General features: G+C 35.9%; 1 protein-coding gene across 2 annotated transcripts in view; it reads right to left on the bottom strand.

Annotated features, from left to right (window-relative positions):
- The window catches only part of RIT2 (Ras like without CAAX 2), a 172971-nt gene that overhangs the window by 127234 nt on the left and 18948 nt on the right, over positions 1-26789 (bottom strand). For both annotated transcript variants that reach the window (XM_064643079.1, XM_064643078.1), the window contains exon 2: positions 617-673. In XM_064643079.1, the coding sequence (XP_064499149.1) occupies positions 617-673 (57 nt within the window). The remainder of the gene's footprint in view (positions 1-616; positions 674-26789) is intronic.

The raw sequence follows: 26789 nt of genomic DNA, 5'->3' as shown, positions 1-26789 counted from the left end.
AAAGCTAAGTAATAAAGACATTTAAACGAATAAACATGCAGTTCTGACAACTGGTCAGCATTTAAAGTATATTTCAGTGTATTATAGATTAATGTGAATAATTTTTATTATCAAAGTTTATAAAATAGTTAGACTCAATGAAGTTTACCTGAGGATGTAATCCCAGAGCACAACTCTAGTGTGTTGAATTGAGTACTCACTTGATGTCTCTAGAGAAGTCCAACTAAGACTTTATTGTGGAAAATAGTACTAAAAAAATTAAAACTTAAAAACCCAAAACACTCCAGACCGGGTTTTTTACATTATTTTAGTATTTTGAAAGTTTGTTTTCTATCTTACTGTATTTTTTTCATATTCTGTGATTATAGTAGCACAAGTAACACAATAACAGTTACAGCACATGAATCCACAACTCTCTTGTTGAAAGATTTTGTACAAAATACCTATGATAATACCATGACACAGTTTAATTGTCATCAAAAAGTTAATCTGTAATCTAAAGTTTGCAAATCTTGTTTCTATCCAAGGGCTATTTAAGAGCAGCCTCTCACTGTCTGACAATCTCAAACAGGCAGAGAGATTGAAAGGGGTGAAGGAGAGAATAATCTCTACTCACCTATAGTTGGGTCATGATAGTCAGGGAACCGATGGCTTATGAACTGCATTGTCATTGCTGGAGAGAGAAAGACAGAGGGAAGAAAAAAAAAATGATATATTTAGATAGATACAGGGGAATGAACAAGCAGATAATTCACTCATCCAAGTATCAGCTTAGAAAGTGAGTCCAAAGTTTATGTCTACTTCTGCAACAATGCAGTGGCATTACAGTGATAACAAAGAACTAATAAATGGAGAAAAATATGAATCAAACTTTTTTATGTGTCTTAATTTCTTCCTTTTTAAGCTTCATTATATCAATTTCTGTATTAAAATGTTAAATCTTATCAGTACTTGGTAAATACTGATAATTGGATGTTGCGTATATATGAAAATTGCCATTACAAAAGCCTAAAATATTATTTACAAAGCTGATTTATAAACTTTTCATAGTGCTACAAAATGCTACTGACTGCAGTGCCTGATTTGATTTCTGCTCTATTTAGGAATTCATTACACTTGATGCAACAGATGAAGGCTTCTTTTAACACCTTTCTTCTGAAGAGATTTTTTATTCCTGAATATTACCTGCTCTCAGAAATTTTGGGAAAGTTACATGAGACTTCAGGAAAACTGCATTCTATCATTTTGGAAAGGTGATATGGTGAAAGTGAAGTTCCAATTTATGTAGAAAGACAGAAACTTTCATATCCTGTTCACCATATCCTTTCCACCATATCCTGTCCAACGTGACATTAGAAGTTCATTGATTTTGAATAACCATGAAAGGAAATTTGGGTACTCAGTGACCACGGTAATATCATCAGTAATCAGAATAACCTGAGAGGTTATGTTATCTTTGTTTTTTTTCTCAGGAGTTTAAATTTCAGGCCATTGGAAAAAGAAACATATCTACCAAACACAGAAAACTGTAAATAAAACATTTTCAAAATTGAAATCAGTGAATTCTAATTAAATGGGGGGGATGGGAAGGGCTAAACAGAATTTTAAAAATATTGCTTGATTTTTAAGCCAATTTTTTTCTTTTTCCTTTTTTTTTTTTATACCAACATTAAAATTTCTTTATAACTACAAAATGGATATTAGCTTAAAAAAGTACTCCACCTGAAAGATAATTATTAGTCAAAACACATCAAATCCAACATGAGATTTGGCCTTTTGCTTTGACCATCTCAGCTACTTTCAACAGCAGAAGTTTTGAACAAGAGATGAGACATTTTAAAAAATCTGTGCATAAATACACCCATTTTTTGGACAGTGTTGTTTTATTTTAATGTTTACCTTCCTCATATTTTTAAGAAACAGGGCTTAAGGAGATAGTTTTGTGAAATGATACAGACAAGGAGTATTAAACATTTATTACCATGTTAATAAATTATTGCATCTTTAGTGTAGACAAATATAAATGCTAAGAAGCAGCATTATAAATTCATAGTTACCCAGAGAGGGTAACTGTGTAAGAAAAAGCTCATTCAGTCTATACATATTATAGGGGAATAAATCTATGTGCAGTGACACTCATGTCTTCTATATTATCTGTTGTCAGATGCATTACTTTTAAGTACTGTGCATGTTTGGACACTTTAATTTCCAGGACACCTGGTTTTTTTTTTTAGTCATGACAGATTTTTAGGCACCTCCATCTGATTACTGCTAGTGGTTCATGAAGAATGAATTTATGTCTAATGTAATCTGCCTACTTTGCTCTTAGAAGCTGAGGTAGCTAGCAGAAATGCTCTTCATATGGTTCATGCCTACACTTTTCCAGCTTTCTGAGGTCATGTACCACAGATGAATTCAATTTGTTTCACTACCGGCTGCTTTTTCTTGCCAAGCATTCTTTTTTTTTTAAAAAAAAAAACAACAAACCAACACAAAACCCCAAACTGCTCTATATCTAATCTCTTTCTCTTTCCTTTTGGAGCTGTGCCCGTGTCACAAAATCTGTTGTTACCACTGAAACAGAGGAAGGCCAGAACTCACAGTAAACATTTTCCTCTCTCCCGAGGCAGCCCCAAATCAATACGTCATTTATATCCTCAACAAATCCACAAGAACTGAGAGGACTGAAATAATTTGAAAGCGTGATATTGTATTAAACACTAAATTTTCTACTGCAATGTTCAAAAGTGGAAGAGTTCAAAAGGCATGTGGATGTGACACCTGGGGAGATGGTTTAGTGGAGGCCTTGGCAGTGCTGGGTTAATAGTTGGACTTGATCTTAGAGATCTTGCCAATCTAAATGGCTCTATGACTCTATGATTATATATAAATTTAATCTGAAGAGGCATAGAATTTGAGAAAGGTTTTCAGGAAAGTATTCTAAGTAATGAAATGAGAACCCCTCACAGTCATCTGGTCAGGACAATGGTGAATAAAACTCCCTTTTCCATACCTTTTGTCCCTCAACTTCTTCCACAACAGTCCTTTGTCAAAGCCTCCTCCTAATCCAAGGAAGTTCTTTGGCCTCTTCAGTCCTTATCACCTCTTGCACAGGGATTTAATGCCCTTTCCCAGAAAAAGGATTCAGAAGGAATTGAGGGACACTGATTTTTTTTTTTTTAATCATTTAATTACAATGTAAAATAAGGAAACTGGGGTATAAATGGTGGGAATTACAGCCCATCTTCCCTTGTGTGTTCTTTAAAATAAGATTTTGCATTTTCTGTTAAACCCTACTGCATAAGAGTGCAGCAAGTATTTTCAGAGCAGCTGTGGCTGGACACCTCCTCTAAGGGAAAAGAACAACCAGTTTTTGGCTACAAATAAGCCCTTTATTCCACGAGGATGGAGGACAAAGAAGTCTCAAAACATCAGGTCTGTTGTACAAAACCAGTTTAGTCCAGTTGTACCTAGTATTCCACAGACTTGGCTGCTGGATGGACAGAAATTAGTCCCAGATGAGGGTCAGAAGTTCGTGGAATGCTTCCCAGAGGAAAAGAACATTCAATCACCACTGGCATGAAACCACACAGCTCAGCTGGAGCCTTGGGAATTAGACCTGCTTATAACCTGCCCTATCTGGGCTGTCCAGCAGGAGAGCTGCCTCAGCTGGAATATGCTGGCTTCTTCACTGGTACTAACATCAGCTCCAAATTAATTTTCCAGAGTGAATTAATTTTGAAAACTAATACAAAAGTGGTATCAGTATTTCATGGTGCTTGATAAAAACACTCTCCTTGGTTCCTTGGGTTTTCCTCATCATCTTCTTTTCCATGTAAATTAACACTCACACAGAACAAATCCAAGCTGCCATTTGGATATTTTTGTGACCATTTTCCTCTGAAAATCTAAATAATACTGCAACAAATTCGTACAGATCTATAAATTAGGACTCTTAACTCTAATTTATGCCACACACAAAGCACTGTATCAAAATGTGTCTTTAAAACAGGATATGAAAACAACATAAATTGATAAGACTGATATTTGAATAAATGTATATAAATGTAAAAGTAAAGTAAGGTAAGAAATGGTTAAAAAACCCAAACCCTTTTAATCCATAGCAGATATTGTGACACATTTTGAATTGCAAGTTGCCTGAAATTTTTTAATGAATATTTTATGACAGTGTGAAAATCGTTTCATTTAAATGGGACATGTACATCACACAGCAGCTATGATAAGTAAAAGGATCATTGTTTCAGATGAACAGTGTCTTCTTTATATCCATCTGTGGCTAAGCAAGTGCAGGTTGTCTCATCTGAATAAATATAAACCTCATATGTATGAGTAACTATGCAACTTTAAAGTTCTCTTGTGTTTTTAAAACAAGAAATGGATTCAGGTCCTGCATTCAATTTTTATTGTTTCCATACTTGCTTATCTAATGTTCATTAACTGTCTTGAAATGTATACATGATACTTATGTTGGCACTGAAATATATGTATTTTCTATGAATAATAAACTTAGTCTTGTCTTCTAGTTTCAATATAATTCCTAAATCCTTCCTAATAATATTTTATTTACCCCTGAGTAGGAAACGCCACGCTTAAAAAAAGCCTGATGTTGTATTATTTATTCTGAAGTATGCTTTTGATCAGTGCAAAAATACTAAATTTCATGTAAAGAAGGTACTAACTTTGAAGAATACATATGCTTGAGTGGGCTCACAAGACAATAGCAAAAGTGCTTTGAAACTCCTGCAGCTGTGAGAGCAGAGAGAATAGAATCCCAACGTCCTTCTAATTTGTTCTAAGTTTGATTTATATCAACAACTCTAAAAGCAATCCTATACTTATTTTTCAAGGTTGGAGAGTATGTTGCAAGCTTACACAATATTCTTTATGGTAATTGTGTCCCTGATGTGAATATCTCATCCTGACCTTCTTATCACTCTTTATTGACCCAAGAACTTCCACATATCCATGTTCTTATGGGTGCTGCTGCAATACTATAACAAACCCATTTCTGAAAGAATCTTTACCACCATCACAAAATCCTACACTTGAAATAGTCTAACAGAATTATCATTGTAGCTGCAACTCATGGGTCAGTGATTCCATATGGTTGATTCATACCATTTTGATTTAGATCCACTCTTCCAATGAATTTTTAACTTGTGTTTTTGTAAATATTGAGGTTTTAATGAGACTGGCAGAGAAGATGGATTTAAAAAAAAATACAATATGGTAAGGTCAGTGGATTTGATCATGAAGTTCATGATCATATAGCTCATTAAGTTTTTGAGGTTTAGTTCCTGAAGTTCATGAGCATATAGGTATTATTAGCATAAAGAAGGTGGCAAAGAAAGTACAGAGTCTAAAACAGAAGAGTAGATCCTATTGACAAAGTATGAACCAGAGGCACTGGCATGGAAAAAAGAAGGGATAAATATGTTTTATTTAAAAATTTAAGAAGTAACCTTGCCTTTATCTATCTATTTATAAAACTTTCTAAAAATGTGGTCAGGGCATGTTGAACATACCTGATTTTATTATTTTCATGAAGTGTTTGTATACCACTAAATACGTAAAAATGTTATGATATAATAATCTATTTCAGCAACCAGACAAGCATTACATTGCTACTATTTAATCTCTGAAATTCTGGACCATTTGAACAGTTCTTGTCTTTCTGATGGTTTCACACCCACAAGATCTTAGGTACCATCTTCTAAAACCTGATCTTTTCAAAAGCTCACGCCGGGAGACTGGAATGTTGACTTCTGCTTCATTAGCTTGGAACAAAATTTCTGTTTCATTAGCTTGGAAAAAATTACAAAGACCCTTATAACTAACTCTGAATTTTTAGATTGACTCCTCAAATAAAAAGTTATTTGCAATCATTCTTCTGCCCACCGAATCTTTACCAATAGAATTCGTAATAGCAAAACATTTTCTGTAACACAATCTCCTGCATAGTTTGGGACAGTTTTTACCCACTTTTTTTGCTAAAGTGGTGGGTGTTTTTTTCATCTATTGAAGCTGAAGACCACAACAAAGACCAGAACAAAAATCAACACACAAAACCCCAATACATATAAATTTTAATCAGAAAAAACCCCTCAAGTTACTAGGACAGCAAGAACAGAAACAGGAAACTCTTCCTTATCCACTGAATCACTACAAATGGATCCATCCACTAGCTTGGGTTGACTTGGTCATAGCTGTATCAAAAGCAGTGTGACCAGCAGGGCAAAGGAGAGAATTCTCCCACTCTACTGTGGTCATCTGAGACATCGCATGGAACACTGTGGTTGCATCCAACCCAAACCATTTTGTATTTCCATGATGATGTGAAGGCACTGCTCAGGCTTCCATGGTTCCACGAAAAATTATTTCCTTCACCTCCAAGGCCTACCCATCTTCTATATGCTTTTGTCAGTTCTGGCTTTCCCTGTCTTATATTCCATTTCCTCACTGGGAATCCACACTTGTTTGCCAGGAAGGGCACAGTCTGTCTTTCCATCCAGAGTCCCAAACATATCTCTCATTTTCTTGTTAAAAAGCATAGCACATAAAAATACAGGGGAAACATATTAAAGTAAGTATCAAGAGAAAAACAAAGCAAAGCTAAGCCAAATATTAGCATTTATAGTAATTGAAATAAGGGAGCTAGTTTTGTTCTTCATACTCTGGAACTAGAGAAAGGCTTGTTAACATAGTTTTGTGATTTTTATCACTGTAAAGTAAGAGCAGACTGTAACCAAAATGGGTTGAAGTGGAGTTAGTGGTGACAGAGCAAAGCAGAAAACAACTTTTTTTGGAGAATATTCACAGTTTTATAATTCCTCTTCTTGCATCAGAATGAAACAAAGGATTTGATGCAGAAATCTATATGTTGAGGCAATATATGCCCCAAGACTAAAAAAAAAAGCAGATGAGTAGAATAAAAGCCTCAGAAAGAAAAGATAGAAAAAACAATCTTTTGTTTTAATACTCATCTTGAATGAACAAATAAAAATCACTAATCTTAGATAATCTTTCAACCTGCTCTTTCTTACAAGTGTTAGATGTAAAGATATGAGTTCTCACTATTTCCCTTCAAGGAGTCATTAGTGGAACAAGGGCATTTAGTAGATACTGGTTATATCTTTCCAGCATAGACTGAAGATTGAACAGACAAACTGTGCAAAAATTCATCCTCGACTTGAGAAACTTTCAGGAAAAACTTAATTCAGCAAAAGTACTCCCACTGCAGAAAAGTTTCACTCATTCTGACTCAGCATGTTCTAGTGAAAAATGGCTGTACTAAAAACTTCTGTCTACCATTAATATCTACATCCAAACTCAGCTCCTGGTGCCCTATTGGAAGGCAGAACAGAGTGTGTTGTAAAATTTATGCTAAAAAATCCGTTTGGTATTTAAGGAAATAGGGAAGTAGATGAGAGTTGCATTTATTTCCCATATAAGAGACATCATCATAATGTGATACAAATTAACAATAATGACAAGGTAGATTGCTACCACTTACGAATCATTTCTTCTGTAGTATATCCCTGATCCCTTCCCGAAAAATCTCCCACAAAAATACTGAACATTCCCTATCCTTCTTAGCTGATGTGCCATGACAAGATGCATTAATAAACAGAAATGACTGCTGGTAAATGCTGCCATTAGTGCATTTACCCACTGTGTTTCTTCCATCAAGTTAAAATCAGAGAGAAAACTTAATGTGTCTTCTATGGCTCTTCAGTTAGAAAATCCAGTGGTAACTTCAGCCTTCCATTAGTGAGCAATCCAAAATGTAATGACATAAAAAGGTTTTAAACCAGGCTCCAAGATAATGTGAATTTTAAACCAGAATGCATTAAATAAAGCTAGAAAGATTCAATTTTCACATATTATTGCGGAGAAGAATAGAGTCAATCTTGAAGCATTGCAAATAGGCACGTTTCAATTAAAGTCAATGGATAAATCTCCTCATTTTACAAAGGGAGTACAGCAAACAGGAGAGAAATATAGGGTAGTTCTTAATACGAGTGGGCCCTGGCTTGCAGCTACCAGCCTCAAGTATCATTAGCTCACTGAGAAAAAGACTTTCAAGAAAGGATAAAGTCATTTCATTCGATGGGAAAAAAAAACCTCTCAGAAACCACATTTATTTCTCTCCCTTTTTTTAACTGCTGACATGTTTCCATGTAATGATAACTTGAGAGGCTCAGATGTGGTTTACTGCTGTTTCAGGTAGTGGTAAATTGACATTGTTTGCGGGTTTCCTAACATAAACTAGTGGTTAGCTCCTGTGATACCTTCCATGTGAAATTACACCCCATACATCAAGCAGTGATGAATTGGCAGTGACAGCAGCTGTATTTTCTTGTGAGTGGGAGAATAGCTGCTGTTTTGTAATGTGGTACCAACTTTTCTGTACATCAAACCTGTGGTCTGGAAAATTGATGACACATCAAAAGAGGAGGATACAACTCTTCCATTTAATCACCCACAGAATTCTTATTCAGGGTTAAAATAGAGCCCAGTTTTCATTTATTCTTTCCTTATCAATGCTACATTTTCTCAATACGTCAGTTACACTGAAAAGAGGATAACATCCAGATTCACAGATGCTGTTGGCACCCAGTTCCCTTCCACTAAAAAGGATTTAAGTGCTTATCTGTCCATGCTGATCTGAACAACAACCTTTTGTCTCTCTCTCAAAAAATCGTATGTCTTTTTGAAATTTTGTAGAATCATACAGTCATTTAAGTTGGAAAAGCCACCTTACTTCATTGACTCCATCTGTTCCCCCTCACTGCCAAGGTCACCGCCAACCCCTGTCCCCAGGTGCCACATCTACATGCCTTCAAATTCCTCCAGAGATGGAGACTCCACCACTGCCCCAGGCAGTCCGTGCCAGGGCTGGACAACCCTTCCAGTGAAGAATTTTTTCCTGATATCCAATCTAAGAACCAGCTGGAGTGCCGGGCCCAGAGAGTGGTGGTGAATGGTGCTGATCCCAGTTGGTTGCCAGTCACTAGTGGTGTCCCCCAGGAATCAGTGTTGGGCCCAGTTCTCTTTAATATCTTTATTGGTGGTTTAGATGAGGAGATTGAGTCCATCATCAGCAAATTTGCAGATGACACCAAGCTGGGGGGGAGCATCAATCAGCTGGAAGGCAGGAGGGCTCTGCAGAGGGACCTGGACAGGCTGGAGAGTTGGGCTGATTCCAACGGGATGAGGTTCAACCAGGCCAAGTGCCGGGTCCTGCACTTTGGCCACAACAACCCCCTGCAGTGCTACAGGCTGGGGACAGAGTGGCTGGAGAGCAGCCAGGCAGAAAGGGACCTGAGAGTTTGGATTCACAGGAAGCTGAACATGAGCCAGAGTGTGCCCAGTGGCCAAGTAGGCAAATGGATCCTGGCCTGTGTCAGGAACAGTGTGGCCAACAGGACCAGGGAAGTGATTCTTCCCCTGTACTCAGCACTGGTGAGGCCACCCCTGGAGTGCTGTGTCCAGTTCTGGGCCCTCAGTTCAGGAAGGACATTGAGGGACTGGAGCAGGTCCAGGGAAGAGCAACAAGGCTGGTGAAGGGACTTGAGCACAAGTCCTGTGAGGAGTGGCTCAGGGAGCTGGGGCTGTTCAGCCTGGAGAAGAGGAGGCTCAGGGGAGACCTCATCACTCTGTACAACTCCCTGACAGGAGGTTGTAGCCAGGTGGGGGTTGGTCTCTTCTCCCAGGCAGCTCTCAGTAAGACAAGAGGGCATGATCTTAAGCTGTGCCAGGGGAGGTCTAGGTTGGATATCAGGAAGAAATTCTTTACAGAGAGGGTAATCAGGCATTGGAATGGGCTGCCCAGGGAAGTGGTGGATTTACTGTCCCTGGAAGTTTTTAAGATGAGACTGGATGTGGCATCAGTGCCATGATCTAGTAACCACGGCGATAGTGGATCAAGAGTTGGACTTGATGATCTCAGAGGTCCCTTCCAACTTGGCTGATTCTATGATTCTATGACTGTAAATCTTCCCCAGCACAACATGAGGCTGTTTCTTCTTAGCCTGTAACTTGTTACCTGTAAGAAGAGACTGAAACACACCCAGACACAACTTCCTTTCAGGTGGTTGTGGAGGGTGATGATTATTGTTGATGACTAAAGTAATGATCTCGTTTCCTGCTGCTGAATGAACTTTCATTGAAATGAAAATAATTCGAGAAAAAATTGGTATAGATGAAATTAAAGAGAGGATACTAAACCAAATAAGAGTGAATTTACTGGTTTAGATTGATGGTTTTAAAGTTATTCTAAGTATGAAACTGATTTACTAATATTACTGTTAAATATTTTATAATAAATAACATATATTTACATTTCTACTATAGATTATACCATTTATAGGTAATTTTTCATCACTTTTTTTTTTAAGTTTCTATTCATTAGAGTATCTTAATACTCTGGTTTTCCGCTTAAATGTAAAATCCAAACATAATATAAAGTATTGTATTTTGCTCTGAAATTCTCTCATCCATTTTTTTAATATCTGATATATTTTTTCCAGTAATAAAAATGGTGTTCAAATCATATTTAAAGGAAGCAGACTAAGAAAGGACGTAACATTTCTGAAGATACACCTAGAGCCAGAAAACTCACACCAGAATGTTGCTAAAATCAAAAAAAAATATTTGAATTAATCAAAGACATTTGATCGTTCCCAGAATGCTTTCCTCAACAATTTATTTCCTACTCATATATTTAAATTTATATTTATCTTAGTGGATTTATTTATCCCAGTGGAGCTAAATACCACATCATTTGCATTATATGAGTTGAAAAGTGTTCTTCACCACTGATGTGACTTTGAACTAAACATATTTTCCTTGCCATATCTCAGAGACGTTTTCTCTCTCTGCTAATTAGGCAACACTTCATAATGAAGTCAAATCTGCCACATTGTCTCTTACACCAACATGAGTTCTTAATGTCTTTGCTGCTATACTAAAAGCATTTCTGTAAGATTAGGAAAGGCTGAGGCTTTTTGGTTGGTGGGGCTGTGTACTCTCTTTGCACACACACATGAACACACACAAATCAAAAAGCCTTGTTATTTATGAACTCTTACCCAAACAGCAAATCAAACCTTTGAGAAAGCCTGGAACTGGGGAATGCAAGGTCTTCTGGATGAAGAAGTTGTTCTTCAGCATCATTTAAAACATGGTTATATTCATAGAATTAGAAAATGGTTTGGGTTTAAAGGGACCTTAAATACTATCTCTTTCTAATACCCGCCATGGGCAAGGACATCAGACCAGGTTGCTCAAAGTCCCATCCAACCTGGCCCTGAAATTTTAGACACCCTGGAATAGACATCCTACAGTTCTATATAACCTTAACACCTAAATACTTCAGAAGACGGAGTTAATTGAGAAGAAGAAAGCTTCTAGAACAATAAAACAACATGTGATTTGGAGAGAAAACAATGGGGAACAATGACATATCTCAGGGGACAATATTGGCCACATGCTTTTTGTCACTTTTACTTTATATAGACAGTAATCACTGTAAAACTACAAAGAAGACTTATGTGATTGTGTCATTCTAGGGAGAAATGTTTTTAGCTTTTGACTGCTATCAGGATTTTATCTTTTGATTTTTCACTGACATCTTTTTTTTCCTCAGTTTCCAAACCTGCAAGAAAAACCAAGGCAAATCAGCAACATGGACCTAGAGCTCTGAGATTCACAGGATTGCTGTGTAAGAACTGGCTGTGAATACATTCATTTACTGTTCACCTAAAACCAAGTTAGTAAAAGCATGAATTTTTTTTAAGAGACTCAACTAATAGCTTCACCATGAAGTTATCTGGATGAGAGGAGGTAGAAGACATGAGATCAAGCATCTTCACAAGACATACGAGTTACTGACAGAGGGGAGAAGAAAAGACTACAAAGTACAAGGAGGATAAAGTGAAATAGCTACATGTCCTCTCATCCCCTTCCTGCTCTCACAGTACAAACCTGACTGGAAGTTCACATCTGCCAAAAGCACATTCATATTGCTTGACACATGTACACGCTACGTTATGGTGATATATTGACAACAGGCACAGTTGCCAGACATGTTTGGGGGTGAAAGGTAGCACTTCAGGCACTAAAGGAAGTGATTTATTATAGCATTAGTGCACCACTGAAAAGGTCAGAAAGCTACAAAACACATACGAAAGTTCTAGAGGGCTGCTTGTATTTTCACATAGAAAAGCTGCATTAGCCTATTCAGGCTATTCAGTGTGAATATGAAATGTTAAAGCTCTCAATGCTACCAACATGGAAAGAGTTGACAAGGTTGTTTTTCATTTTTCCTACAGCTGGAAGGAGATGACTCATGACCCAGGGACACTTAGGCCCCCAGAAGAGGGTGAGTTTCAGTCTTTCATTCTTCTGAGGGAAACTTACTTTCATGTATTTCATAATGCACTCTCTGCCCTTGATGTACTTGCCATTTATTCTGGTGTGAACTCAGCTGTCTCAGGGGTTTATGCTGCTATGTATCACCTCAGCTTGATGGCTGACAGAAGCCATAGTTGGTGACCCTAGACCTTTCCTAGACCTTTCCACCAAAAACCAGCAGGAGGCAAAAACCCCAATCAACTAAACCAAAAAAAGCACAATCTTCCAAAACTATCCCTCATCCCGCAAACAAGCAAGGAAATGCTACGCAAAGTACTTATGTGAGTCACAAAATCTTCCCCTAAATTTGTCTTGGGATTTCTGAAGTTTAATTAATAACACAATATATTGGAGTAAGACTGATGAATAAAAACCGTTCTCTGAAACAAAATCCTTAGAATGAAAATGAACTTATTCATAAAATCCCATAAAAGACATGCATATATATAGCCATTCCTGTTTTTTCCTAGGTACTATAGAAACTTGTTCTACAATCAGATCTCCTTACAATACAAAGTTTTGCCCCAAGGTCAGGAGATTTACTTTTACTGCTCCATCACAGGACAGGATTTATATTTTCCCAATCTGTACAGTAATTATAACAATGAAATTTTGTCTTAGTGGTTAAATGCCATCATAACTGAGCTCCCTAAAGCTAAGGATTTGGGAGCTGGAAACAGCAGATGAAATTTTTTGAGACTCTAATAAGCTTATGACTACCTAAAACACAAAGAAACACACACCTTTAGGTTATAACAACAGGAGATGTTTCCTCGTGTATATAAAAAAGGACTTAGGAGGACTTTTAGGGGCTCAGTGAGGAAGATGATATTGAAGTACTCCACATGCCAACACTGTGCTGACACTGTGCTGTGCTGATTCAGAAATGAGTCAGCTCAGTTACCAGAAAAGAGGAGAATCAGGTTTTTTTGAAGGTACTTGCAGTGATATAGATGTGACAGAATGACTCATCTGTCATCAGCATTTTAGTCAGCAAAGTCTTTGGCTCAATGGCAAGTATTTATAACTGGAAAATAAAAGCAGGCAATCAAAATGAAGTAAGCAGAAAAAGGTCTGGATGTTAACTCTGGTTTTTTAACATCCAGCTATGAGGTCATTACATCCATAACCCTGAACACCATTTTAATGTCATTATCTGTCCAAGTCCAATCCACTGTACAATGTGGTTTTTGCATTTCCATCTGTTCCTCATTCAGAGAATATAGATTTTCTGCAGGATTCACCTGAGTGGACCATCCCTATCCATTTCCTTGTGAAAATATTTTTTTGTTCTGTAGTATTTTGCCAGAGGTTTTACTTCAGTTTTACATGGCATGCATGATAGGGCTTGGAATCTGTTCCTTTGAGACATTCTTTCCTCAAACTTTTGAAGGACACGAACGAAGATACAAAGAAATCAACCAGAACTTTTCCATATTAGTAGGGGTTTCATTAAGGTTTTACTTGAAAAATGCACTTGAGTAGGAGTATTTAAATACCACTCAAAAGAAGTTATAATGGGTGAAACTATGACTCCTCTGAAATGAGTGACAAACCTTTCTTTCTATCTCAGTTGGAATTTCTCCTATATCAATGTATGACTGTGAATATTTGCCCTTACTTTGTGTAAGTGAATACACTCATTATGTATAACTTTGCTTTGGTGCAAACACAATTTCATAACTCAAAATTCTGATTATTTTCTAAAGGGAAAAACAATAGAAATACAAAGTTCAACTTCTTTTTGTATTTTTAATAAAAAAAACAAATAACATATGAATATAATTTTTTATGGAAAAATATCTTTGCTTGAAAGGAAAGAACATTTTATGAACACTCAGGTCTAGAACTCAGCTGTCTCTGGGAAACTGCGTTACTGAAAGGATTCAAATTTTGTATGAATTGTGGAGAGATAGTGTAAAATCTAAATATAATCTAAATATAATAATGTCTTTTGTTATAGGATTTTAAATCCTTTTTGAATATTGCCACCCACCCACATCTCAATCTGTGGGTTCAGTCCAGAGGTCTGTCTGGTGCAGCACCTTATCTCTGGCAAAAGGTAAGCAGGAGAGTATAAGAAACTCAGCAGGCATGAAGTGATCATTCCCAGTACATACTTTTCTGCTGCTACTATTCAGTGATCTGTGCACTTCTTAACTAGCCCAAATCCCTCCTGGCCCAAAGCATTGTACTCAAATTCCACACCCGAGCTATAGATTTGCATCTGGAAGTTTCTTTGTCCCAGCTGTCTATCCTGCATGAGGATAACAGTGAATTAGGCTATGAGAGATTCATTCAGCCAAGACATAAAAAAAAAAGTGACAATTATATAGGCTCTTCAAATCTGTGCATAGGTGTAACTCAAGCAAATATATGGTATATAGTCCATGCTAAAAATATTTTCTGGAACTGCAAATTGACTGATTTCACTTAATGACTAAACAGAACAAGAGCTGCCAGGAGGCCCTTGTGCTCAGCTAGGTTATTTTATTCAGTAGATTTTTTTTTTTTTTTTTTTCAGAAGTTCTCTAACAGTAAGGGGTTATTTGTATATACATATATATGTATGCCAATATTTTCTGGGGGAAAGAAATCTACAAAGTGGCTTCACTTTCCAGTTTCCATCAGTGATCTAATCTGTTAGATGCCTCACCATATAGGAGCCAAGGAGACTGCTGATCTTATGAGTGACTCTAGGTTTATCACTTCCACTCTGTAGTCTGTATTTCTCTTGAGTATAAAATGAACACAGTGGCACTGGTCTTTTTTGCAATCTGACTTTTGTGCTTCATGGTAGAAATAACTTTATAAAAACTAAATTTTACAGAAAAAGAAATCCATATTGTTTTTTTTTTATTTCATACAGCTCGTCCGAATTTGTGTTTATAGAAATTATGATGGATGGAGTCGTCTCGCTAAAGCCAGTGGCCATGAATGTGAATGGATCTCATTTTCTATTTGATAAACTTACCTTGTCAGAAGCATTTGGTAACAGTTTTCTCCTTACTCTGATACAACAATAAGTTCATTTAAGATCTTTAAATGCTTCTAGAGTTGACAAATATGTATGGAAAAGATACAAACTTGACAAAGCAGAAGTAATGCAAAAAGAACAAATAGTAGAAGTGAATTAAAATTTTAGTTATCATCTGTATATCAAAATGTATAATTTTATAATGCATGTTCATTGCTACCTCTAATCATATATGCTTTTGAAGTCAAAAGTGGAGCACTTGATTTACTTTAAAGGCAATGAGGCTCTTTGTATGTTTAAAGATAAAATTATGTTCACGTGAATTGCCAAAATTTAGTGTAATCTGCTAATTTGCAAAATTTAGCAATCCTCAGTGATTCTCCTACTGTTACTTTGAATTAGCAGAAATGCACATGGTTGAAAATTAAATCAAAACAAGCCAGAAACCATTCTGGAGTGATTCCAATGCTTAGATACTTAGAAAAAAATTGTTCTAAAAAATTAGTATTAAGAAATTAAGTAGTAAAATCTATGCAATATACTTATGCATCTTAAAATATTTATATATGAAATATACAAATATTTAGAGAATCTAAACTTTTAAAGAAACTGAATATGCTACAAATCTTGTTTATCACCTTGATAAGTGGCTAATATTGTGGCACAACTGAAACTGCCAGGTTTTTTTAACTGTTTTTTCATGGTAACTGAAGCAACCTGGATAAAATATATCATGAAAGAAAACTGAATTTCGTAAAATCTGCTGTCGAGATGAGAACTTACAGCTCAGGAAGATGCCTGTATTATGGTCTCTGAACTGGTACATGGAGGCCAGTGGACCTTCAGGGCACTATTTGAAGAGCTAAATCCAGTATGATAGAAGGAAAAGACAAACCTACCTCCCACATATGGGGTTCCTTTTCACATATGTCAAAATCAAGCACTTGTGCAGCTTCACAGAGGATAGTTTTGCTTTCTTGGCAATTTCAACGGTCTTAAACTAAAAAACTTCTTATTTTTTAACATTAACAGAGGTCAGACAAACAGAAGGTCTGACTAACCAAAGAGATAAATAACCCAGGGAGTGGGATGAGGAGGAAAGTTTTATTATTAGTTTAAAGACTTCTGCAGCAGAGTTTATGGGGAAGCCAAGTAACAAGTAGCAAACAACATGAAATGTTTATGCATGTCTGTGGAACCCAGTTATTCCTCTCTGTCTTTCTGGCTTCCTCTAATTTACTGTTCTAATCAACAGACCTATTTTCTGCCCCCTTAGATACTACCATCCCCCTCATGGACAGGCGTAAATAACAAACAGCTCTAGCCCTTGGCTTCACCAGTATGAAACACTAGATACAAAATGAGTTACTGTAAATAAGGTAAGGACTGATGTCATAAAGCTGTCACCTTTACCTCCAGGATTTTCCTTCCTAATAGACCTACACACTTTCTGTTATCATCTGCAGTAATTTTTTTTCTAAAATGCTGAAGGTGCTATTAGTCAGATAGAAAATCATTTCGGGGCAGCAAGCTAAGGCATGTTTCCTTAATAAACAGCAGGGTAGACAATAACCATCAGGAATTTTGGAGTTATTTCTGTGAAAGGGAGATTCGGATTCTGCACTCTTTGGTGTTAATGATAGAACTCCTGAATTTTGGAGGATAGGATCTGACTAAACACTTACCTAAATACTTTTAAGCTATTGGGATACTGAAGCAATTGTATTCCAAGCTCCAGCTGGGGATTTATGTAGGTGGGTGTATCTCTGCTACCATCCTACCTGTTTTTTAAATTACAGCTTGAGTCGAATTTACCAGCTGTAAATAACAGCAAAATTAACCAAACCATATATGCAGTACAGCCAAATATGCACAGCACAGAAGTTTGAAGCTGACATTTGGTTTTGTAAGGGGGAAATGTCAGATGATTTTTGAGATCCGGTTGCATAAAACAATTCAAAGCCATCATAATGATGTGTGACAATATGAATCTATCAAATAATAATGTAAACATTTCAGTGGGTAAGTTGGATCAGTTCTATGAGTTCTTTATGATCATTTTTTTTTTAATATTTATGGCCCTGATGAAATTCATGTTTATACCAGGGAAAGACTCTGCAATTCTAGCCTTTGTCTTCACATAGATGTCTGTGTTTAGTCCTAGAGCTGAATGACTTTTAACTTTGTTTTCTGTCTTCTGGTTTCTATCTGATGTTCACTAAAGTCAACAGATCAATTTAAGTGATAATTGGGTTATACCCACTACCCTAAAGTGAACATTCATTCCAGCAGCTCGAGTGCACATGCTTAAGAAGGTAGATGTTTGTTCCTAAGTTGAGCAGAATGAACATCCCAAACACCTTCCAGCTGCCAGGTTTTGACTGGAGAATCTGCAACAGGCAATTTCACCTTTAGAACAGATGCAGCAGCTTACACCCAGTATTCAGAATTTAGTTGCATGAGACCTCTGAGTGCAACAAACATTACAACAGCCCCCCTGAAGCTCAGAGCACTTCCAGTAACTGAGAATCACCATCTGGCCCAGAACCAATGGCTGGGCCATTTCTGTGAAGAAACAATTTACAGATTGAGCTCAACTAATAAACTTCATGTCTCTTATTATAATAGGCTTATGCTGAAGGTGCACTGACTCAGGGGTTGCAAAACCATTAAACCACTAATCCTACGCTAATCCTCACCTTAAATCAAACTAATTGCTCAAAATTCTGTTCAAGTTTCTCCTATGGATAAAGTTTAATTCAGAATTTTATAGCTCATTTTATTCAACAATCTCAGCACAATTCTCTTTCAGTTTAACAACATTCCCTTGTGTGAACATTGCTTAAGATTTCTTTAATGCCTTAAAGAAATTGTAAATGAACTTCGTCCTAGACACCAGCAAGGAGCTGGATTTCAAACACTTACCTAGGAATAAATACTATCTCACAATTCAGAAGAGCTATTTTTTTTCCAATTTTACCAATATAACTGTCAAGGCATATAAAATATCTAATTAGACAAGTGAGGAAGATTACAAGCAGCAGAGAGCTCTGATTTCTTACCCCTTACCACAATTCCATACTTCCTGGAAGTTGTCATGGAACTTTACGCAATGAGGGCGTGAGTTTCTCCTGGTATCAAATGAAAAAATGTCACTTACTTTAACCATTGTTAAAATAACTATTGCTAAAATAATTATGTAAGCGGAACATTATATATCAGTAACTCAAAGAGAAGAAGTACTGTTTCTCTTGTGTGTATTCTTTTTGTGTATTTGAGAAATGCAGATAAAACTAAGCTTTCCATTTGTTATCTGATGTTCTTCTTTAGCATTAATCTTGAGGTTGAATTTGCACTGGATGCTGCAAAAATCTAAAATGATGAATACTGAATAAGTAGCTAGTGGCATCATCCAACAATAAATCATACTTCTACCTGCCCAATTTTGCATTTCATAAAGAAGAGTTTACCACAGGGTGAAAAATTATCCTTATGATAAATAACAGTTTAATTCTATGCTCTGGTCACCTTGTAAAAGTAGCAGTGAAAAGACCATGTGGTCCAAAAGGTAATTGAGAAAATAAATACCTATATATATATATACATATATATATATATATATATGTACATCTACTTGCACATCCAGACACATGTACTTGCACATTTCTTTTTGCTCTGGAATTGACAACTGCGGCTTGTCAACCTTGACATATGAACTATATGGTGGATTTAACATACTTAGCATGAGCTTGTGTTGTCTTTTGCTTCCCCAGATTTACAAACTTTCATATGTTTGAAATATATACATAATCATGCACGTAACACAGAGGTACAGGTTATATATACACATTTATACTCACACACATGTATAAATTTACATTCTGAAGCTACAGATAATTTATTTCTGTTCTACCCTAATGCTCTATTTGAACCACCAACTACTTAAAACCTCCTGTAACTTGAGGCATTCAGGCTGGATCAAAGGGATAAAATGAGAATATTTTAGTGCACAATCAGAAAAAAAACAACAAACTTGTCTTTCTTCAAGCTAGTACTACTACAAAACTCCATACTGTGTGCCTAAAATACAATTTATGAGACACTATAGGTAAAACAAACACATCTTCCTTTAGGATTCTGTAGAACTTGAACAGATTGTAAACTAAAAGCAACCAACCAGGAAGCCCATTGTAGTCCACACCACCACCTTTTTCTCTTAAAAGGGCAACATGCATGTCACATGTAATTATTTTAATTTACTTATTACCATTCTTGATAGAAAAAGGCAGGGTTTGAGGAAAAAATAGTAGGAAAAAATTCAGGGATAATGAAGTTACGTTTCATGATAAATCAAATAGGAATATGCTACTTTATCTGATCAACTGTGAAGATGCAAAATTTACATTTTTACCTCTGGCAGTACTTATAAGGGAAACACTTTGACTAGTGGAAAGTCTAATATATAACCTGATAATGTGGTGAACTAGATCTACTTCAAGCTTCTTGTGTTTGGAACATTATATGGATTAACACAAAAATTTCGTGCAATACACAAGGATGCAAATTTGTAGTTCAAATATCATCTACTGACATGAAATATCTTCTGCACAATCCACAGACCGCCATTTGTTCATTCAAGAGATGCTTTGAAGTCTTATTTATTGAGTCCTTCACGAAACTAATTGAAAAGACTACAAGACAGCTACATTTTGTTTTTAAATTAGACATATTTTTAATATTTTACTGACCTGGAAAAACTGATGTATAAGTTATGTTTCATCCCCAGGCATAGTGCAGGTAATTTATCTCTAATTCTGCTTTATTTTGATGGTCATTACAGTCACACCAACATAACCGGCAACCAAAGAATAAGGTACGTTTTTTGAGTCTGAAATTACAGGGCTTGCCAGAGTAGCTTGTTACTAGTTAATAATACGGAGCTTTAAAGTCAACATGATTTATTTTCTTGGAGTGATATGTTAAGGTAGTAACTGCTATGAACAATGAAGCTTGTGAAGTGATTTCACAGTTTGTGCACCATTAGGTTACACAAGATAATAGTGTCACAGGATGATTTGGATTGGAAAAGACCTTAAAGATCATCTTGTTCCACCCCCCTGCCATGGTCAGGGACACCTTCCACTATCCCAAGTTGCTCCAAGCTCCATCCAACCTGGCCTTGGACACTTCCAGGGATGGGGCAGCCACAGCTTCTCTGGGCAACCTGTGCCAGGGCCTCACCATCTTCATCATAAAACAATTATTTGATAGAACTAATATGAATCAGTTATTTCAGTTTAAAATGCTTAGTCCTTGTCTTATTGTTACAGACTTGGTCAAAATTCTCTCTTCATCTTTCTTATAAATCCCTTTAAGTACTGAAGGGCCTCAAGACCTCCCCAGAGACTTCTCTTCAGGCTGAAGAACCCCAACTGTCAGCCTGACTCCACAGCACAAGATGCTCCAGCCCCTTGGTTAATTCAGCAACAACTAGGAAGCATTCCAGAAATCTCTGGTGAGTTTATAACACAAGACCGAGAGGGAGAAGAGATTTTCTCAAACTTAGAGGAGACAAAAGTTTCTGATTTACTATATACAGCGGCTTACCAAAATGTTACCTGGAAGAAAAAGGCTGTTGTATGTTTTTTGGACTATAATCTCCAGCTTGGTTCCTGCTCCATTTTCTGACACAGTTGTTTTGGCAGATATACATTAATGCTGGGGATGATAGCAAAAACTCTCTTGTTCCTAAATATATTTTATTTATTTTCTTTCTTTATTTATTTTATTTATTTTCTACTTTTAATGACTCTAGCATGAGTGTGAATGTCTATGAATTACTGCTGCAGCAAAGTACATTAAAATACATTAAAATAATTTCTAGTCAGTGGAAATTGGAAAAGGAGAAACAAATATATATATATATATGCAAGTATCAATATGAATTTATAAGAAGTATCTGGGTCATACATTACAATGGAGGCTTTAGACCTCATACAAGTGAAACAAGACAGCATTTTAACTCTATCAAATTGTTTTCTGCAAAACAGAGTTACAACTGTTGGCAGTATCAATGGAGCTGTTCAAGCTGGAAAGGAGAAAACCAGTTAAAACTGAAGAAAACCTTGGCGGAGAAAATGAGTTAAAAGTTGTCAACACAAAACCAAAACTTTGGGAAACAAATTAGGTGATTTTCTGTCAAATTCCTGTTGAAAGATTTAAATGATTTGTTCTCTAGACATCAGGCCTTAGCAAAGCTGACATAAACCTGTGGCACAAATTTAAAATTTCCTGAATTTTGGAATAATTATTCATCTTGGCAAGAACTTATCCTACTAAGAATCTTGTTATAGAGGTTATTCAGCAAAACTGCTAAATAATTTTTTTATGAAAATGTTCAAGTATGTATTTAAAAAATTGTTTTCAGTAGGATTCAAACATACACTTATAGTTGATGGTGCATTTACGTATTTTGGAGATTCATGGAGAATCCATCCCATAAGAAAATTTACAAGACAGTTCTGAATCACTGAAAAGATCATAACACACTTTTCATTTTAAGGTCATTATTTTCAAGTACTAAACACAGGACTGGACAAAATTTGAAGATTATAATCCAGTCTTTTCAGGTGAATCTGGTATTCAAAATGTTTTTTTCTGGTAAACATTATTCTCTTTCATTGCTGCAGCATTTTCAGTCAGCATCCACTTATTTTGTAGATAAATCTTTCCTTAACTCCCATTACTAAATGATGCCATTTTACTCAGCATGACATACGAATTAAATAACAAGATATAATTTCAGAAAGCATACTTGGCATCATCAGATCTGATAGCGCTGTGCCTCTTGAAGCATTTACAGAAGATAGGTGCATGATCCTTGGAGTGATTGCTTTTCCTACTTCAGTTTATTTATGCTCCCTTCAACACTGAATCACATTTCAAAACAAAGAACTCACTGAACTAAGAAATTGTATTCCTACATACTGTTTTGTTTTTATTTCTAACATAATCATGGATGTTTACAAGACTAATATTTTACATGTATGTAATAATTTTCATATTAAAATATCTTCAGAAATATTAGGCTTACAAATTCACAGGTAAAGAAAAATACAGACATTGTTGGTTTACTGGCCACTTGATCAAGCAGTAAACTTGGAGGGTTGGCTTAATATTAGTAGTAAATAAAGCACACAGATCTCTGCAAATGTTATGATTTAACTATTGAATACCACCCAGCAATTAAGCATTTAAATAGAATGGCTGGACTGGTGTTTGCTCACAATTCAAGAAACATATGAGCATCTTTAAAACCTGGTCATATGCAGAACAGACATACATATGATTCTGTCAATACAGACACCAGTGATATCTTTTCAGGGGGCTCCTCAAACAGTACAGTGGGATATATATTTTTCATTGCCTGTTGATTTCATGGTTGTGCATATGTGAATACGTGCATATTATTTATATGATCCTTCTTTATTAAGAACATTTTCTGTCCAGGAAAGGAGTAAGGTAACTCTAAATCTTTCCGATGACTACTTTTAACTAGAATTTTAAAAACAAAGAACAAAAATCCTGCTTTCTTCTTCAAGGAGCCTATTACCCATAATAAAATAAAATAGAGAGAACTGTAAGAAATAAGCTGGATTTCAGGTGAAAATAATAAGGAAATAACATAATTTTAAAGTCAACAATATTATATCATACATCAGGAACTGGCTGTCCCTGATTTTTTTTGTATCAAAGTTCATGTAAGATCTTGTGGACATAAACCTCATTGTGAAAATTGCGTTCTAATCTCAAATTTGTCTTTAAGAACATCTGTGATAAGTAAATGACAAAAAGTATGACAACAGGGCATGACTTTTGATGAATATACCCAATATTTAAAACAGCAGTACAAGATGACATATGCCAATGCCGATTCATTTTACCCTCTATCATTACTCTGTCATAATGTAGCACATCACTCAATGGAGGAAAAAAAAGATATATAGAACCATTTCACATTGATCCCATTGATTGGCATTATATAGTAACAGTGACCACGCTGTGTTTGATGGGTCAGCATTTGTCTGACTGTCAGTTTCATTGTGTGTGCTGTCTGTGATTGAATTCCGTGGCTATCTGAATTACAGTGAACACAGAGTGCTACACTTGGCGGAGAAGACAAAAACCGAAAAAATAAAGTAATTAAGGAAACAAACTAAGGAAATACTTTCCCTGTGTATCAGCAGCTGAACATATGCGAAGATGGATGGCATGTGTCTTGGATAAGTGCCGAAGCTGAAAATAAGCCACTCTGGAGTTCTCGCAGCATAAGCAGTGAAGTGCAAGAAGTAAATGAAGAAATAAGAGTTATGCAGTCCAAATGCACACCAGCATATATAATGGTTACTGTTCCTGATGATCAGCTATCTGCTTGGGAAAGGTTACAAGACAACGCTGTTGGCTGCTAGATGGGGAATCTCCATTGGGCTTGGGAACAACTGCACCGATCAGTGTGCTGAACACAGCTGGGGTTTCTTTCCTCCCTCTCCCTCAAGAATGGATTCATTTCCCCTTTGTGAATAAACAAAACACATATATTTCTTCTGTGCTCTACTCTCTGTTAGCTGATTTACTTTACATTTTCTGTGTAATTATAATTTGGCCCTGTCTTAGTTCGTTATTAGTCTAGCTTAGTGATGTTCCTTCAGAATATCTCATAAAGAAGAAAATAGTGTCAGTGATTCATGAGCCCAGAGAACAACAATGTTACAAAATTATTCCTGCCTGATTCTTCTAGGTTTTGATCTTGTTATTGCAAAATGCAATGTTATTGGAAACTACATGACCATTTTTATTACAAGGCAAGCTATGTGACACAAAAGATGTAAAATCTTCAGGTCCACTGAGCTACACAAGATGAGGATAATTGCAGAGTTGCAGGTGGTCAAGACTTGAAAATGAGACTAGATACCTCTATACACCTCACAAGACAGCTAAACCCACCATAATAAGCCAAAGAAAGACTAATTTCTAGAATATAAATAAATTCCTGATTATGAGTGTGACAGGTTAAATGATTGAAAATAGAGATTTTGACTTATCTGCACCTTCAGAAAATTTTAACCATGTAGATGTCTTCCAAAAAACAAGTCCACTAAGAAAATTCACATAAGCTACATTTTATTTGAAATAAGTAAGTAAGCTGTTTAGTGCATGTGAGATTTAAAAGCTCTTTTAAAGAGTATTGTAAAAGATTTTCCAGTTCTTTCCTAAAACTCTGCTGTGAAGATAAAGAACATCTTTCTCTTGAGAGCTGTAAAACCAACAGACAAGTTTTTGTACATCCATTTTACTTTCTTCCACACAAGGTAAAATTTTTTTTTGTTTTGGTTTTGTTTTGTTTTGTTTTTTGGTTTTTTTTATGAATATTAAGAAGTATGCACCTGTAAGAAGTATATCTAAAGGGAGCATCCTGGTCTAGTAGATGTCCTTTACCACGTCAAGGGGGTTGGAACTAGATGATCTGTAAAGTCCCTTCCAACCAAAACCATTCTGTGATTTTATAATTTTAGGATCATCTAAACATAAGCCTACTGGATAAGAAAAACTCAATTCCAGAAGTTTCATTGGCAATTTTTGGACATGGTATATTAGATATGTTGTCTGTAGTTCATATCCAGGGAATATTAAGAATTATGAATTCACACAATCATTCTGTTTGGAAGATGTCTCAGAAAGAAGTAAAGTTCAATATACTGCTCAAAACACTGACATTGTACAATTATGCTCATTTTATAGACAATTGATTACAAATCATGCAGTCTAGTTCCCAAGCATTGTTCTTATAGATGAGTCCCTTTAACAATTATTGTGATAATTCCTGTTACAATTAATTTGCAGTTACACAGGGTATAGTTGAAAACAAAGTTGGATAAGCAATGACTTTGGAAAAGCAAAAGTAATATTTAAATGTTTCCAATTAAAGATAATCACTACTGTATATATCTACATCCCAATGCATAAAGTTAGAACATTTCAAAAGAAAAGTGTAATTAAAAAGATATATAAGTAATTTAGGCGCCTGAAGACAACAGATGCTGCTCAGGCACTGTTTCAATAGATCTGTACACTGAAAACACATCAGTGAAACCTTCAGCAACAAAGAACACAGTCTGTAAAGCTGCTTTCAGGCACCAGGAGCTTCCAGCTGTCCACAGTTATGGTCTGGGCCAAAGGGTCCCAGATACCAGTCACAGGGTTAATGAGCTCTGTGCCAGTTATTTGTGCCAGAAGATAATACATTCCTGTCAGCAAGCTAAATTATCAATGAGAAGATAAAACAACAAGTGGAAGTGCAATATCACCCTCTTTGCTCCTAAAAGAAAAAAAAAAAAAAAAAAAGCTGAAATGTTTTCACTTCCATAATGAAAAATCTAAGTTTTAGAGTGAGTCTGAGCTTCTGTCATACTATTAAAATGTTTGTCAAAAAGAAAATGCATTGTGGAAAGGCAATTAGCCAATACCTGATTTTTACAGGAGTCATTTGCAACTCTGATAAACCTGAATCAAAGGAAGAGAATGTGACCATGGCATAACTGTCTAGGAAGAAAAGCTTGAGTAAGCCATAAGAAAAGAAATTACTGTTTTGTCTAAGTTTCAAAGGTTGGTCACTGTCAATTAATGTAGTTTGAGTTTAGCTGTAGTTTTTCTTGTTAATTAAAGCCTTTTCTCCTGCTAAGTCTCTATAGATTGTTGAAAGGTCTCTCTCTCTCTAACAAAGGCTTAAAATCAGCTGAAAATAGTGGTTGCTCCTGGCTCACAAGCAGCTGTCTCATTTATAAGAAAGATGAGCTGGTCTTGAGCATAGTAATAGCTATCACTGACCGTTTAATTTATAGAAATATTATTCAATTTTTTTAGTAAATACCTGTTAAATGTATCAGTGATTACCTTGCAATGTAAAGACAAAACATTAATGTCAAAATTAGCTGCCAAATACTCCTTCATGGAATACTCTGAAAAAGAGATTATCATCCAGCAAAGCAAAAGTTTATTTTGTTTGATTTTACTTCCATTTATTGAGCTGAATGATTTACAGTAGGTACCTGTTTACTTTCTGACATATCTGCTTGGGCGATTATCACTATATTTAAACAGAGTTCCATTTTTTCTCAGTTTAGGTGTTGAGCTGATTTAACAGAGGAAATTTCACCAATCCCATCCTTTTAAATTATGTCTTCCCTGTTTGAAGCCCTTCACTAATTTAGGATCTGCTCCATATGTATGTGCTCCACAAAGTCTGTGGAATCACCTCCATTTATTCTTCGAGCAGCAGATCAAAAGTGTTATAAATCATTTATTATTTTAGAGTACT

This window comes from Pseudopipra pipra, chromosome Z, assembly GCF_036250125.1.
Source record: "Pseudopipra pipra isolate bDixPip1 chromosome Z, bDixPip1.hap1, whole genome shotgun sequence".
Classification (NCBI taxonomy): domain Eukaryota; kingdom Metazoa; phylum Chordata; class Aves; order Passeriformes; family Pipridae; genus Pseudopipra; species Pseudopipra pipra.
Note: the sequence above shows the minus strand (reverse complement) of the source record. Positions and strands in the feature narration are given on the sequence as shown.